The sequence below is a fragment of the Octopus sinensis genome, linkage group LG4, assembly GCF_006345805.1.
Source record: "Octopus sinensis linkage group LG4, ASM634580v1, whole genome shotgun sequence".
Taxonomy (NCBI): domain Eukaryota; kingdom Metazoa; phylum Mollusca; class Cephalopoda; order Octopoda; family Octopodidae; genus Octopus; species Octopus sinensis.
The window spans coordinates 152,688,595-152,702,194 of NC_043000.1; the positions used below are offsets into that span (position 1 = coordinate 152,688,595).

The 13,600-nt window shown below is 37.4% G+C and overlaps 1 protein-coding gene across 4 annotated transcripts in view; it reads right to left on the bottom strand.

Annotated features, from left to right (window-relative positions):
- LOC115210607 (DALR anticodon-binding domain-containing protein 3) overlaps positions 1 to 12,657 on the bottom strand; it is a 47,384-nt gene extending 34,727 nt beyond the window's left edge. For all 4 annotated transcript variants that reach the window (XM_036502584.1, XM_036502583.1, XM_036502582.1 and 1 more), the window contains exons 1-5: positions 12,463 to 12,657; positions 7,558 to 7,868; positions 5,994 to 6,313; positions 5,316 to 5,395; positions 3,588 to 3,704 (exon numbers count right to left, since the gene is read on the bottom strand). In XM_036502584.1, coding sequence (XP_036358477.1) covers positions 3,588 to 3,704; positions 5,316 to 5,395; positions 5,994 to 6,313; positions 7,558 to 7,868; positions 12,463 to 12,654 — 1,020 coding nt within the window. In that variant the 5' untranslated portion in view covers positions 12,655 to 12,657. The remainder of the gene's footprint in view (positions 1 to 3,587; positions 3,705 to 5,315; positions 5,396 to 5,993; positions 6,314 to 7,557; positions 7,869 to 12,462) is intronic.
- Positions 12,658 to 13,600: the final 943 nt, after the last annotated feature.

The window sequence follows — 13,600 nt, forward strand, 5'->3', positions numbered from 1 at the left end:
TGACTGAGGACTGGCGAACCAGATGGCTGCACCAGACTCCAATCTTGATCTGGTAGGGTTTCTACAGCTGGATGCCCTTCCTAACGCCAACCACTCCGAGAGTGTAGTGGGTGCTTTTATGTGCCACCAGCATGAAGGCCAGTCTGGTGGTACTGGCAACGGCCATGCTCGAAATGGTGTTTTTTACGTGCCACCTGCACAGGAGTCAGTCTAGTGGCACTGGCAATGACCTCACTCGAATGTTTCATTCACATGCCAGTAAGGTGACGCTGGTAATGATCACACTCAAGTGGTGCTTTTTACGTGCCATTGACACGGAAGCCAGACAGCTGCTCTGGCAGTGATTCTGCTCGGATGGAGCTGTTAGCGCTCCACTTGCACGGGAGCCAGTCATCGAATTTGGTTCAATTTCGATTCTGCTTGCCCCAACAGGTCTTCGCAAGCAGAGTGTAGTGTCCAATGAAGGGAGGTTGGCATGGGTGCCAGTCATCGAATTTGGTTTGATTTTGAATTCAATTTCGATAGATCAGTAAAAAAAGAGATGCTGTGTGAGGTGGGAGAGTAGAGGAGAGAGAAAGATGTACAGCGACAGGGATGTCAGGGATATAAAGTGGTGGCTATAATGAGTGGAAACAAAGGCAGGTGGGCGGGTGTGGGTGTCAATGGCAGATATGAGAAAGCATTGAGAATGATTGATGATATGAAAGGGTGCAGAGAATGAGAGCAAATGGGTGAGGGTGTTAAAGATGAGGTATGGCAATTCTAAGATGTAGCTCAGAGGAGAGAGAGAGAGAACTGGAGAGTGATCAGCGGAAAATATGATGAAGGGATAATAGCCTTGCCTGGCACCTGTGCAGGTGGCACGTAAAAAGCACCCACTACACTCACGGAGTGGTTGGCGTTAGGAAGGGCATCCAGCTGTAGAAACATTGCCAGATATGACTGGAGCCTGGTGCAGCCTTCTGGCTTCCAAGATTCCCGGTCGAACCGTCCAACCCATGCCAGCATGGAGAACGGACGTTAAACGATGATGATGATGATGAGGGATAGATGTTAAAAGAAGTGGTTCCAAGGAGATGGGGAAGAAACTTGTAGCACAAAGTGGATAAAGTATGTGTAAATTCTGCAAGCATGGAAAAGTGGATGTGAAAATGAAGATGTTGCTGATGATGATGATGATAATTAGAGTGATTGAAGAAGTGAAATGGTAAAGTGGATATGGTACATGATCTAAAGTTCAAACGTCTTGAGCTCAAATTCAAATTCACAGATGTTTTGTTGTGTATTTGGGTAATGCGCTAGATCTCTCACTGCATTTAGACATTGGGAACAGGCACAAGAGTAGCTGGGCATGTTGCCTCAGATATCTGGAGTAAGATTTATTCCTTATCAACTTGAGTGTATAGACATGAATATAATGCTTTTAGGACTTCACTTTCACCATGAAGGTTGGGTCTTATCAAACTCAGTGAAAAAGTCAATCATCTCAGTTCTTTGACATTGTCACCAAATCTCAACATTTTAAGATCAGCCTTCACTGCTTTGTTCTATAACTTCCTGGGTCTCCCTCTTATGCAAGTTTCATCCACTTTATTGATCGGCACTTCTTTATACAGCTGTCATTCATATGCATCAAGTGACCATTCCAGTGCAGTCTTCTCTCTTGCACACTACCTCTGATTCTTCCGATGCCAAATTTTTCTCTTAACACAACTTATGCTGTTATACATGCATACTGATATTGCACATCCTTTGAAGCTTACTAGCTTCATCCCATTCCATTCTAGTCCTCATGTGTCCCTTGAATTTGAAGCCCGCATTTCACAAATATTAACACAAGCATCATACAACTTGATTTCACTCCAAGAGAGATCAAATTCAATGACTGGCATCCATGCGAATGGAGCGCTAAGAGTACCATACGAGTGTGATCGTTGCCAGAGCAACAAGCTGGCCTTCGTGCCGATGGCACGTAAAAAGCACTATTCGAGTGTGATCATTACCTGAGTTGCCTTACTGGCACTTGTGCTGGTGGCATATGAAAAACATTCGAGCGAGGTCATTGCCAGTGCCCTTGGACTGGCTCCTGTGCTGGTGGCACATAAAAAGCACCATTTGAGAGTGGCCACTGCCAGTGCCACCTGACTGGCCCTTATGCTGGTGGCACTTAAAAGCACCCACTACACTCTCGGAGTGGTTGGCGTTAGAAACTCTGCCAGATCAGATTGGAGTTTGGTGCAGCCATCTGGTTTGCCAAACCTCAGTCAAATCGTCCAACCCATGCTAGCATGGAAAGCAGATGTTAAATGATGATGATGACTAACAGAGGTTATTGCTCCCTGAACTTTCTCTTTCCTATTCTTATTCTAGAAACTATACCTTTGCAATAATATTCTCCTCTACTACTAAAGTGAAAAAAAAAAAAAAAAATGGTAGGGGATTACCTGTAAGATTGATGTCCTACACTACCTGATTATAAATTCAAATCTTTTTTCCATACCCCACACTCAGCAAATCACATTAATCTAAACTGCCTCAATTAAATTAATTACACCCCCACCCCAAAACACAATTGTTTAGAGAATAAATAATTTTGAGATTACTCTTTACTCTTTTACTTGTTTCAGTCATTTGACTGCAGCCATGCTGGAGCACCACCTTTAGTCAAGCAAATCGACCCCGGGACTTATTCTTTGTAAGCCCAGTACTTATTCTATCTGTCTCTTTTGCCGAACCGCTAAGTGACGGGGACATAAACACACCAGCATTGGTTGTCAAGCAATGCTAGAGGGACAAACACAGACACACAAACACATATATATATACATACATATATACAACGGGCTTCTTTTAGTTTCCGTCTACCAAATCCACTCACAAGGCATTGGTTGGCCCGGGGCTATAGCAGAAGACACTTGCCCAAGATGCCACGCAGTGGGACTGAACCCGGAACCATGTGGTTGGTTAGCAAGCTACTTACCACACAGCCACTCCTGCGTTAATATGAATTATGTTAATATGAAATACATTATGAAATTAGTTTCTATATATTTAGTTGAGTGAACATAACTACAAATAAACACAGTGGCTTTCACCACAGAACATTGGCCTAATAAGCAATTTCTATTAATTTATTTTTTCTTTCATTTTTTTTTTGTGTGAAGTATGATGAGCAACTCTAGACTAGTTGACATCTGACTCTAATTTCCTCACAGCCTCTCATACTAACCAGAAAAATGATAAAATACTAGTCTTTGACAGGTATCATGCTGGTGTCACAAAAAAATGCCCTCAGTATACTCTGCATCATGGTTGGTGTTAGGAAGGGCATCCTGCCATAGAAACCATGTCAAGTGAAAATGGGCAAAAGAGACGTGGTCCATTGGCCATGCATCAGAAGGCAGTAACCCATGCAAGAATTGACTTGGATCATGATGACCTACCATAAACATACATAAAACAATGGTGATAATTTGCATTGAAAATTTAATTTTCAAACATGTATTGTTTCCTTCTTTAAATCCTAGAAGCTTTATTGATTTATCATAAAAAATTAAAAAAACGCCAAGTGTAGTCCAAGAATTTACCTGTTGTAATTGTTTACAGTTCTCTGACAGGATTTTCCAAACGAGATGGATTTGTTGCTGGACATAAATTGCAGAAGATGGCACAAGATGAAGACAACACCTAACAGGCTGATCCTCCTATGATGAAAAGGAGACATGTCAGAACAATTTTACATTACATCTATCTACTGATTCAACTTTCTTTTATTGTTTACTGTTTTTATGTCCCTTTTCCTATGCTTATATAGCTAGGCTAAGGTTTTGTTGAAACAAGTTACCTATCCTTATTGCTCATCACTAAAGCAATTTTTTTGCCAAAAAGTTAAAATTCATAGAAACATTCATTTCAAGTTTAAAACCAAAGATAAAAAGCATTTTTTTTTTAATGATTAGTCATCGTAATTAATCACTTTTTAAAGTTAATAAAGTTAAAATCATTCATAAAGTTAAAATAAGGTTTAAAAAAATTAAATTTCACAAAAAATAATATTTTTTTTATTAGATACTGAAAAGCATAAATGACATTAGCTGTTGTAAAACAGTTTTCAATGCTCAAAAATTTGTTGCAAAAGACAGGAATTTTTTGCCTACAAATATAAAGCATTATACTATATTGTACAATGTTAAATTTCCACAATATTGTTTTAACCCTTTCGTTACTGTATTTATTTTGAGATGCTCTGTGTTTCTTTCAATTATTTTAGACGTAACAAAGAATTTAGTAAAATAACTTCATTATCATTAAGCTAGTTTTAGGAACATAAATTGTGACTAAGGTTTGGTGGAAGATTTTAATTCAAAACTTATGAAAACAAGACATTTGTACTACAGAGCTAGAGCCGGTTTTAGCCGGGTTGGTAATGAAAGGGTTAAAACTGTTTTGATAATACTTGTGTATCATAAAGTAATCAAAACTATAGTGAACTCCCTAATGTTTATGGATTTATTAATAATAACAAGCTTAAAATCTGTCAATAAAGTTTTAAAAAGTATGAAAATAAGGTTAAAATCAAGCAATTTTTAATATAAAAAAAAAATGTCCTACTAATCACTCAATGTGAAGTTGAAGTGGAATCAATTTTCTGCCAGTGATATATCATGTCTGTATCACGGCATTAATTAATTAGTAATAATTATATACAGTGACAAGAAAAACACATTTGCTAAAAATGTCTTTTTTATTCTGATCTTGGCAAGGAAGGGTGACAACTCCGAACATGTTTCAGTCTTATTAGAGTTTCTAAGTGGAATTTAGTTTTTTCTATAATTGCCACATTAGTAATAAGAGAATCATTAAAGGATAAATAACCAGGGACGCCATCTGCACCAAAAATTGCAGCCAAGTTAGTGCCATCACACTCAATGTAGTTATGATGTAAAGTCTAATCAATAAATAATTCTTATACAGTGAAGAAAAAAAAGTCATGCTTCACTAATAAATCTAATGAAGCCAAAAAATGTTTGGAGTTATCACATATTTGCCAAGGTCAGATTAAAATTTTAACCAAACTGAAACACGCGCCTTAAGAACACAAGTTTTATTACTATAGTAGTTATGAGGTTTGAACTCCAGATTGACTGGTCAGTTGGACTTTGACATCAAATCCATTAGCAATGGAAATTTCTCATGTTTTGTTATGACTTAAATACATTTAAAATGTATATCTCAAATGGACTACTTGAAATGTTTGGTTATGTATGTGTGTGTGTGTGTAACTCAACATCTCAAAAGTAGGTTTACTCACTGACCTTTTGTTGTAGAACTTTAGAACAGGAGTCAAGTTGAGACACCCGTAACATTAGAAGTGTTGGGTCATCACCTTCAGTGACTGAAAAAAATAGATAAATGACTCAAGGTAAAAAATATAGAATATCAAAATCCTTAAGCATACATGTAAGAGATAATATTTAGATATCTATGCATGAAATTGATATCACTGTGATGGATAATCTCAGTTGCCTCATAAATGTCTAGAATAGTGCCATAGTTTTATCCTTTGTATAATCAGTCTGTCAAGATGATTCGTGTATCTTATAATAATTTGAAATTAAGAAACATCCTTAATTTTACCTTATTAGGCCTACTTTCTCTCATAGAAGGGCATAGAAAGAACCAACAAATGGTATTATCAGGAACACATAACAAACAAACCCAAAAGACTCAGTCTTTGGTAATATTATTAATAAACAACAAATCGTTTCTTTTATTTTCATGTAACACAATGTCATGAAAGTTATGTATTTTTCTTACAGAAACTTTTTACTTGTCCTGTGTTTCACATTTGATATACAGGACATAGTGGACTATGCAATACTATATTTGGCACATCTTCTGTACAGGTCCTATGATCTACTCTCAAATATCCAATTTATGAAAATTGCACAACAATAAAATTATTTTTTTTTCTAATTGTAACAGAATATTACCTTTCACTAAATGAAGATTTTTATCAAATCCTTTAATTCTCTCACATTTTCCTTCTTCAGAATCTAAGTAATTTTTTAAGTCTAAAACTATATGGTTTTGTACAGAATCATCTTTATTTGGTGTGACTGCACTGTCTGTGGGAAAGTGATGCCGGAAATTAGACTTCTTGGCTGCCTGACACAAGGTTGATTGCACTACAGATGACCCGCATGGCAAAGAAGCATCAACAATTTTCTCGGAAATGTGTGTCGCATTCAACATCTGAAGTAACTCTGCATCCCATTGATTAGAGTCTGAAATAATGCCTGCTACAGAGTACCTGGAGATGAGAGAATAATATTTTGAAAACTATATTAACTCTGGTTCATAACTTTACGAGTGTAAGACAAGAAGAAATTTCAATCAGAAACTATAAAAGATAGATTATGCAATGCACATTCAGTAAAACTGTTCATATTGAAGGTTCCTAGTATGCAGGTTTCAGCTGAATCTTAAAAGAATACAAGACTTTAATTTAGGTTAAAAAGGTATCTAAGACATCTCCATCCCTCTTCATTAAACATTTAAAAATCAGTGATGTAAGCTAACAAAACATCCACCAAACTAACCAGTTTTGTGAACAAACCCTCAATCTGTATACTATTCATCACTGTTGATGTTACCACATTATCCTCTCTCTTCTCTTATTTTAACAATATTTATTCTCTTTTACTACTAATACAGTCACTCCAGGTATAACTTTTCAAAACTACATGCTTCTGGAATTCTCTTCACATATACTTTCTAATCTACAAATTAAGAACAATTTGCTTAGTAATTAAAAATACAAACACATGAGTGTGAACTGAAATTTTTAATGACAAGGCCATGCACATATCCGTTCAACATCTAGAAAATACATTTTACCAAGAATGGCCAAACTATTTTTTCATTTTGGCATATTCAATATAGTTTGAAGAAAAAATTGACCTTGACTAATTAAGAATATTATGCATGATCACACTAATCTTGCTTAACATTCCCAAATCCCCAGCTTACCAGAGACTAAGAAAGTAAGATATCTAGGGAAGCTGCTCTGCTGGTATTCAAGACATTTAGGGTGGCGAGCTGGCAGAAATGTTAGCATGCCGGGTGAAATGCGTAGCCGTATTTCGTCTGCCGTTACGTTCTGAGTTCAAATTCCGCCGAGGTCGACTTTGCCTTTCATCCTTTCGGGGTCGATAAATTAAGTACCAGTTATGCAGTGGGGTCGATATAATCGACTTAATCTGTTTCTCTGTCCTTGTTTGTCCCCTCTGTGTTTAGCCCCTTGTGGGTAGTAAAGAAATAGGTATTCAAGACATTGACCATCTTAATTTTATAGCATATTTAGAACTTAAAATATCTGGACCTGATATCAAAGGTCATATTAAACATGAAAAATGAGACAACACATGATTTGCATTCTACTAGATTAGGATCATACTTGTCTTTAGAGAATAGATACAGATTCAGTTTTCTTTTACACACAAAATCAAAAATAAACTAAAATTTACACAGAAAGGACCATAATACTCTACGTACCCAGTGGCAGTCAATAATTTCATGATGTGATCTAATAAAATAATTTCTCGGACGTGTTCAAGGTGATCAAGAGATTTGTTCTGCTGTGTGTTGATATGACTACAGTTGAGAAATATGTTGTCGCCCTGTCTGTCTGATATTAATCCATACTGGTTACCCTGCGTCTGAACTAACTTTAAAACATGTTGAAAGGCATGAGGACGTTGAAGGTGAAAAACTGCCACAGCTTCCTTTGTTGGTTGACCACAAGTCACAGGTGTTGACCATGTTTTACTTCTTGTCTCAATCTCAGAATATATGTGCTGCCAAGTCTGGAAGAAATAAATTTCCATAAATATTAATTTTAAATTTCCTTTGAATTTTAATTAACTTTCTCAAATTTTATTAGATATAGAGAAATGAAAAATAGTTTAGCTCTTCTGACTAAAACATATTCTTGAGTTATTTACTTTTGTAGAAAGAAAATGAATACATGCATGGTCATGTGGTTAAGATGTTTACTTCACAAACAGGTATTTCTGGGGTCAGTCCTACCAGGACAACAGCTTTACTTTATCCCAAGCCTTGTGAGTGAAATTGAGTAACTACGTTTCGGCTGATATACCCTCCAGCCTTCATCAGGTGTCTTGGGGAAATTTTGAACCTGGGTTCTCATTCTTAAGGTATTTTTCGATGTTATTATTATTATTATTCAGGTCATTGCCGGGAATCGAACTCGGAATCTTGGAGTTAGTAGCCCATGCTCTTAACCCCAAGATTCCAAGTTCGATTCCAGACAGTGACCTGAATAATAATGATAATAATAACAACATCAAAAAATACCTTAGAAATGAGAACCCAGGTTCAAAATTTCCCCAAGACACCAGCTGAAATGCTGTGTTAACAACAAACAAGATGAGGACAAATATCCGTCAATTGTAAATAATGTACCAGTAATTTGTTTAAATGATAAAAAAAAATTGGATATTCTTCAAAGAAAGAATGGTAAAGCAGATAGTACTGCAAATTTTGCTAAACCACAAACCAAGAAATGAATGAAATTATTAAAAAAAAAAGCAGTTGAGTAAATCTTTATCATAAATCATTATTAATAAAAATTATAACCCATCTCTGTTTTTTTAATTATGTGAAAAAATACACACTTTCACTCTGAGAGAGCTTTTGGTAAATGTGGTTGTATGTACAAGGGAGATAATTATTTCCAAAAGTTTAACAAAAAAAAAGAGAAAAACATAGCAGTGCTTCAATATTCACATAGCTCATTGCATGGAATAAATAAAAGATTAAAAATTAAAGCACTTAATCTTTTACTGATTACTAGCAGTATCGCCCGGCGTTGCTCGGGTTTGTAAGGGAAATAACTATATAAGCATTTTTAGAGATGTAAAGTATAATAGCCATCTCAATATGGCTAACCACAAAGGGGGGGGGTTACTGTAGCTTTTTACGTTCTGAGATTTAATAATAAATTTTTAGAGAGTTACTTCCCTTATATATGCCAAAAATGCATTAAAAAATGGGAAAAATTGATGGTAAATTTTTTTTTAAATCGTAGACTCATCGTAGACGCACGCTAATACCCAGAAGGGCTCGATATGAATCACGACTATAAGATACCCAGTTTTGGTTAAACTGCACCGCAAAATGTGGGAGTAATTAGGAATCTAAATCGAGGAGACAGACAGCACACAACCTCACTTTTATATATAAAGATTTACTAATCTACAATAGTCTCAGGATTTAAATCTCAAAATCATCAGAAAAGAAAAAGAAATCACCCAAAAAATACAGTTTCAAATAATGGACGAGTAGTGATGCGACAAATCATAAATTCGGACCGTTTACAAAAAGCGACCTCAAAGCAATAAAATGTTTTGCACCTCTCCTTGAAAAATGCTTTGGCATTCCTTCGATATAACTCTACCTGTCTAACACCCGTGGACATATTTACAAAGTCAGAAAACAGCACAGCTCCCATAACTTTCGGAAACATTTTTTCATGCTAAGAGTTGCTGAAGCATGGAAAACAGCACAGCTCCCATGACTTTCATGCTAAGAGTTGCTGAAGCATGCCGGCATCAGTTGTTAGTTGTCGGAGCACTGCATCCTTCAAAACTTCCATGCTTCCTGAGATTCGCCAACACTACATCTGATTTTCTCCCCTCCATACACACGCAAGCATGTATCTGACTCATACACTGTTCACTTCCCAGACATTTGTACTGCATATGCTTTATACGCACTTTTGACAAGTTGTGGTGCACCTGAGCACTCTCTTTACTCTTTTACTTGTTTCAGTCATTTGACTGCGGCCATGCTGGAGCACCGCCTTTAGTCAAGCAAATCGACCCCGGGACTTATTCTTTGTAAGCCCAGTACTTATTCTATCGGTCTCTTTTGCCGAACCACTAAGTGACGGGGACGTAAACACACCAGCATTGGTTATCAAGCAATGCTAGGGGGACAAACACAGACACACAAACACACACACACATGTATATACATATATATATATATACATATATATATATACATATATATATATATATACATATATACGACAGGCTTCTTTTCAGTTTCCGTCTACCAAATCCACTCACAAGGCATTTGTCGGCCCGGGGCTATAGCAGAAGACACTTGCCCAAGATGCCACGCAGTGGGACTGAACCCGGAACCATGTGGTTGGTTAGCAAGCTACTTACCACACAGCCACTCCTGCGCCTACTGTATACAATAATTTCATTATTATTATTACAAAATCAAAACATTTCACTTTGAGTATTTCCGTGGGTTGTGGAACATAGATGTAATGAAATTATAACAGCAATGTCTCATTTTAAACTTGAAGAAAAAAAAGCCTTGCCTATTTGTTCTTATCCGCTTTATGTGTGTATATAAAATCCGCAAATTTCCAAGCATTGTTGAATTGAACCGTCATTTGTTTCCAAGGAAATACCCGGTCAAATGTCTTGATTTTGTCGAGTTATATCGAAGAAATACCAATGATAAAAAAAAGCCTCTTTAAAGTAAGCAAAATTTTTAATTAGGGGTGGCGCGCGGAAGAGGTGGGGGCTGAAATAAAAAAAAATTTTTTTGCATGTTTGTAATCTCCGACATCTAAAACGTAGGAACCCGAAAATTTTTTTTCAGAAATGCATTTTCAAGGAGAGGTGCGAAACTGCATCAGCCCCAAACATTTTAAATGCTTTTTATTTTGTATATATTGCATTGCTTGCATGCAATCAAGCAATCACGTGCTTTGTTTCCGTGGTGTTGGCATGTAAACAAACGGGTTATCTCAACGCACCGACCATAATTGTGGAAGTTGTAAAACTTGGGGTCTGTTGAGAAACGACGAGCTACGCTACAGGTCCTTATCATCATCATCATCGTATTATCCCACAGAATATTGCCAAGTCATAGACAGGTTAAGAGATGTCAATAAAATGTATAAATTGCTCTTGTCAAAGGAGTAGCGGGGTAGCTAGGGGGTGTGCTGCACAGGACAGCTCTTGGAAGTGCCCACCACCATGGTCCCTCGCGTCTATACAGACTTATATAGCAGATCCCAAAGCACCGGCCCCATAAAAGCGTTGCCCGGAACAAACCACTCCGCTCACTACATTAATGCAAAGAGGAACTAAAGAAAGAAAGAAAGAAAAAAATTGGTGCTTAACTGTGTTAAGTGGACGAATGACTCCAATTCTTTCTTATTACTTTATTGATATTTAAGGTAGGTCTGTCATAGTAATGGTTTCAGTAAACGGAGATAAATAAACTTTTGGCTCCTCCCATCTTAATTAACAAACATGGAAAATTAGAGGAAATTTTGCATTCCTCAACATTTGCGGTGGAATGGATCGGTGTGGTCGCAGAATGATGGTCTAGTTTAATGACAGAGAATTTCATGGAAAAGTAATCATTAAGTGAACGGTATTACCTTTAGTCGTCTAAGACACAGGAGTGCGAAAGCAAATAGGTATATAATTATTAGTATCGAATTATCTGAAGAATCAAGAGGGACCAGTAATCCAAGCCAAAGAAAACTTCTATTTTAGTTATATAGGTCTTCCCTTATACACGGATCTCCGTAGTTCGACCAAGTGTATTACAAATGAATTTGACGTGCATTGCATAAACACGTGTCCCATTAACGAATTTCTTTAGAGAATCAGCGTGAAAAGGTTGTACCTTTGAATTGCAGGTACCTTCCATTTGAACGGCTGCTATACATAGTTTTGTCGACTTAATTTTAGTCACAAGGTATCTCGAGAAATTGTTATTTTCTTTGGCTTCGTCCAGAAACCAAAGAAAATGAGTTACGCGAGATACCATGTGGTGAGATTGAACCGGGACCAGTAAGTCCAGTGACAACATTACAAGAACATATAAACATGGGAAGCTACTGTAATAATTAACAATAAAGTCAAGTAATAATAATAATAATAATAATAATAATAATAATTGTGTACAGTGCTCAGGTGCACTACAACTCATCTAAAGTGTATATATAATCAGGTGTAGTTTCGGCGGATTTCGGAAAGCATGAGGGCCTTAAAGGATGCTGTGTCATGGCAGTCAACAACTGACGCAGGCAGTTTATTCCATGCTTCAGCAACTCTGAGCGTGAAAAAATGTTTCCGAAAGTCATGGGAGCTGTGTTGTTTTCTGACTTTGTAGGCATGTCCACGTGTGTTGGACACATGGAGATCAAAAAGGTGTTCAGTGTTGTTGTTGGTGAGGTGGTTGATAACTTTGTGGGTGTTTACCAAGTAGATCCGTTTAACTTACACGCAGCCTATTACCATAGTTGGAAACATTAAGCGTTGGCATTTAATAAGGTAAATCAAGGAGACACACAAACTGTAAACATTGTAATTATGTATTAACATCAAACTTCATTACCTCCGAAGATACATCAGATAGTCGGCCACGTGGGATGATCGCATCGCCATTTCGAAGTCGTTTGCTTCTACGATATATCACCGTATTCCTTTTTAAATTCTCCTCGTTATTTTTAAGAGGTGACTGTTCGAATAAAAGAGACAAAACTTGGTCCCAAATATTGTCAGAAGCTTTCTGCATGGGCGGCGCCATGATTAAAAACGGGAGATAACTCTCAATTTCTTAATTTAGTGTCATCTTTCGGAGTTTCTCCCCAGTTGCAGGCGTGGCTGTGTGGTAAGAAGTCTGCTTCCTAACCGCATGGTTTCAAGTTCAGTCCCACTGTGTGGAAAATCAGGCAAGTGCCTTCTACCATAGTCTAAGACTAACCAAAGACTTGTGAGCGGATTCTGTCAGTAGACGGAAACTAAAAGAAGCCACCCACTATACTCTTTTACTTGTTTCAGTCATTTGACTGCGGCCATGCTGGAGCACCACCTTTAGTCGAGCAAATCGACCCCAGGACTTATTCTTTGTAAGCCTAGTACTTATTCAATCGGTCTCTTTTGCTGAACCGCTAAGGGGACAAACACAAACACACACACACACACACACCACACACACACATATATATATATATATATACGACAGGCTTCTTTCAGTTTCCGTCTACCAAATCCACTCACAAGGCATTGGTCGGCCCGGGGTTATAGCAGAAGACACTTGCCCAAGATGCCACGCAGTGGATGGGACTGAACCCGGAACCATGTGGTTGGTTAGCAAGCTACTTACCACACAGCCACTCCTAGTTGAGTTTTTTTCTTCTTTTGTTTTCCATATCATCCTACCTCAGTTAATAACTGCAATTGTCTTATCACGGACATACTTGAGTCGAATGAATTGCTTAATAAGGATTTCAAATCTGTCCATGGAAAAATCGTTAATGATTTACGGTTTAAGATGCTTCCTCGTTCCGGATACAGCTGTCCGTCATCTCCGACGTCGTCATCATCATTATCGTCGTCGCTGTTGTCGCCATCACCGCTGCCATGGCAACTTTCCTACATCTTTTATTTGTTTCAGTCATTGGACAGCGGCCATACTGGGGCACTGTCTTCAAGGACCTTTAGGTGAAAGAATCGACCCCCACCCCCAGTAC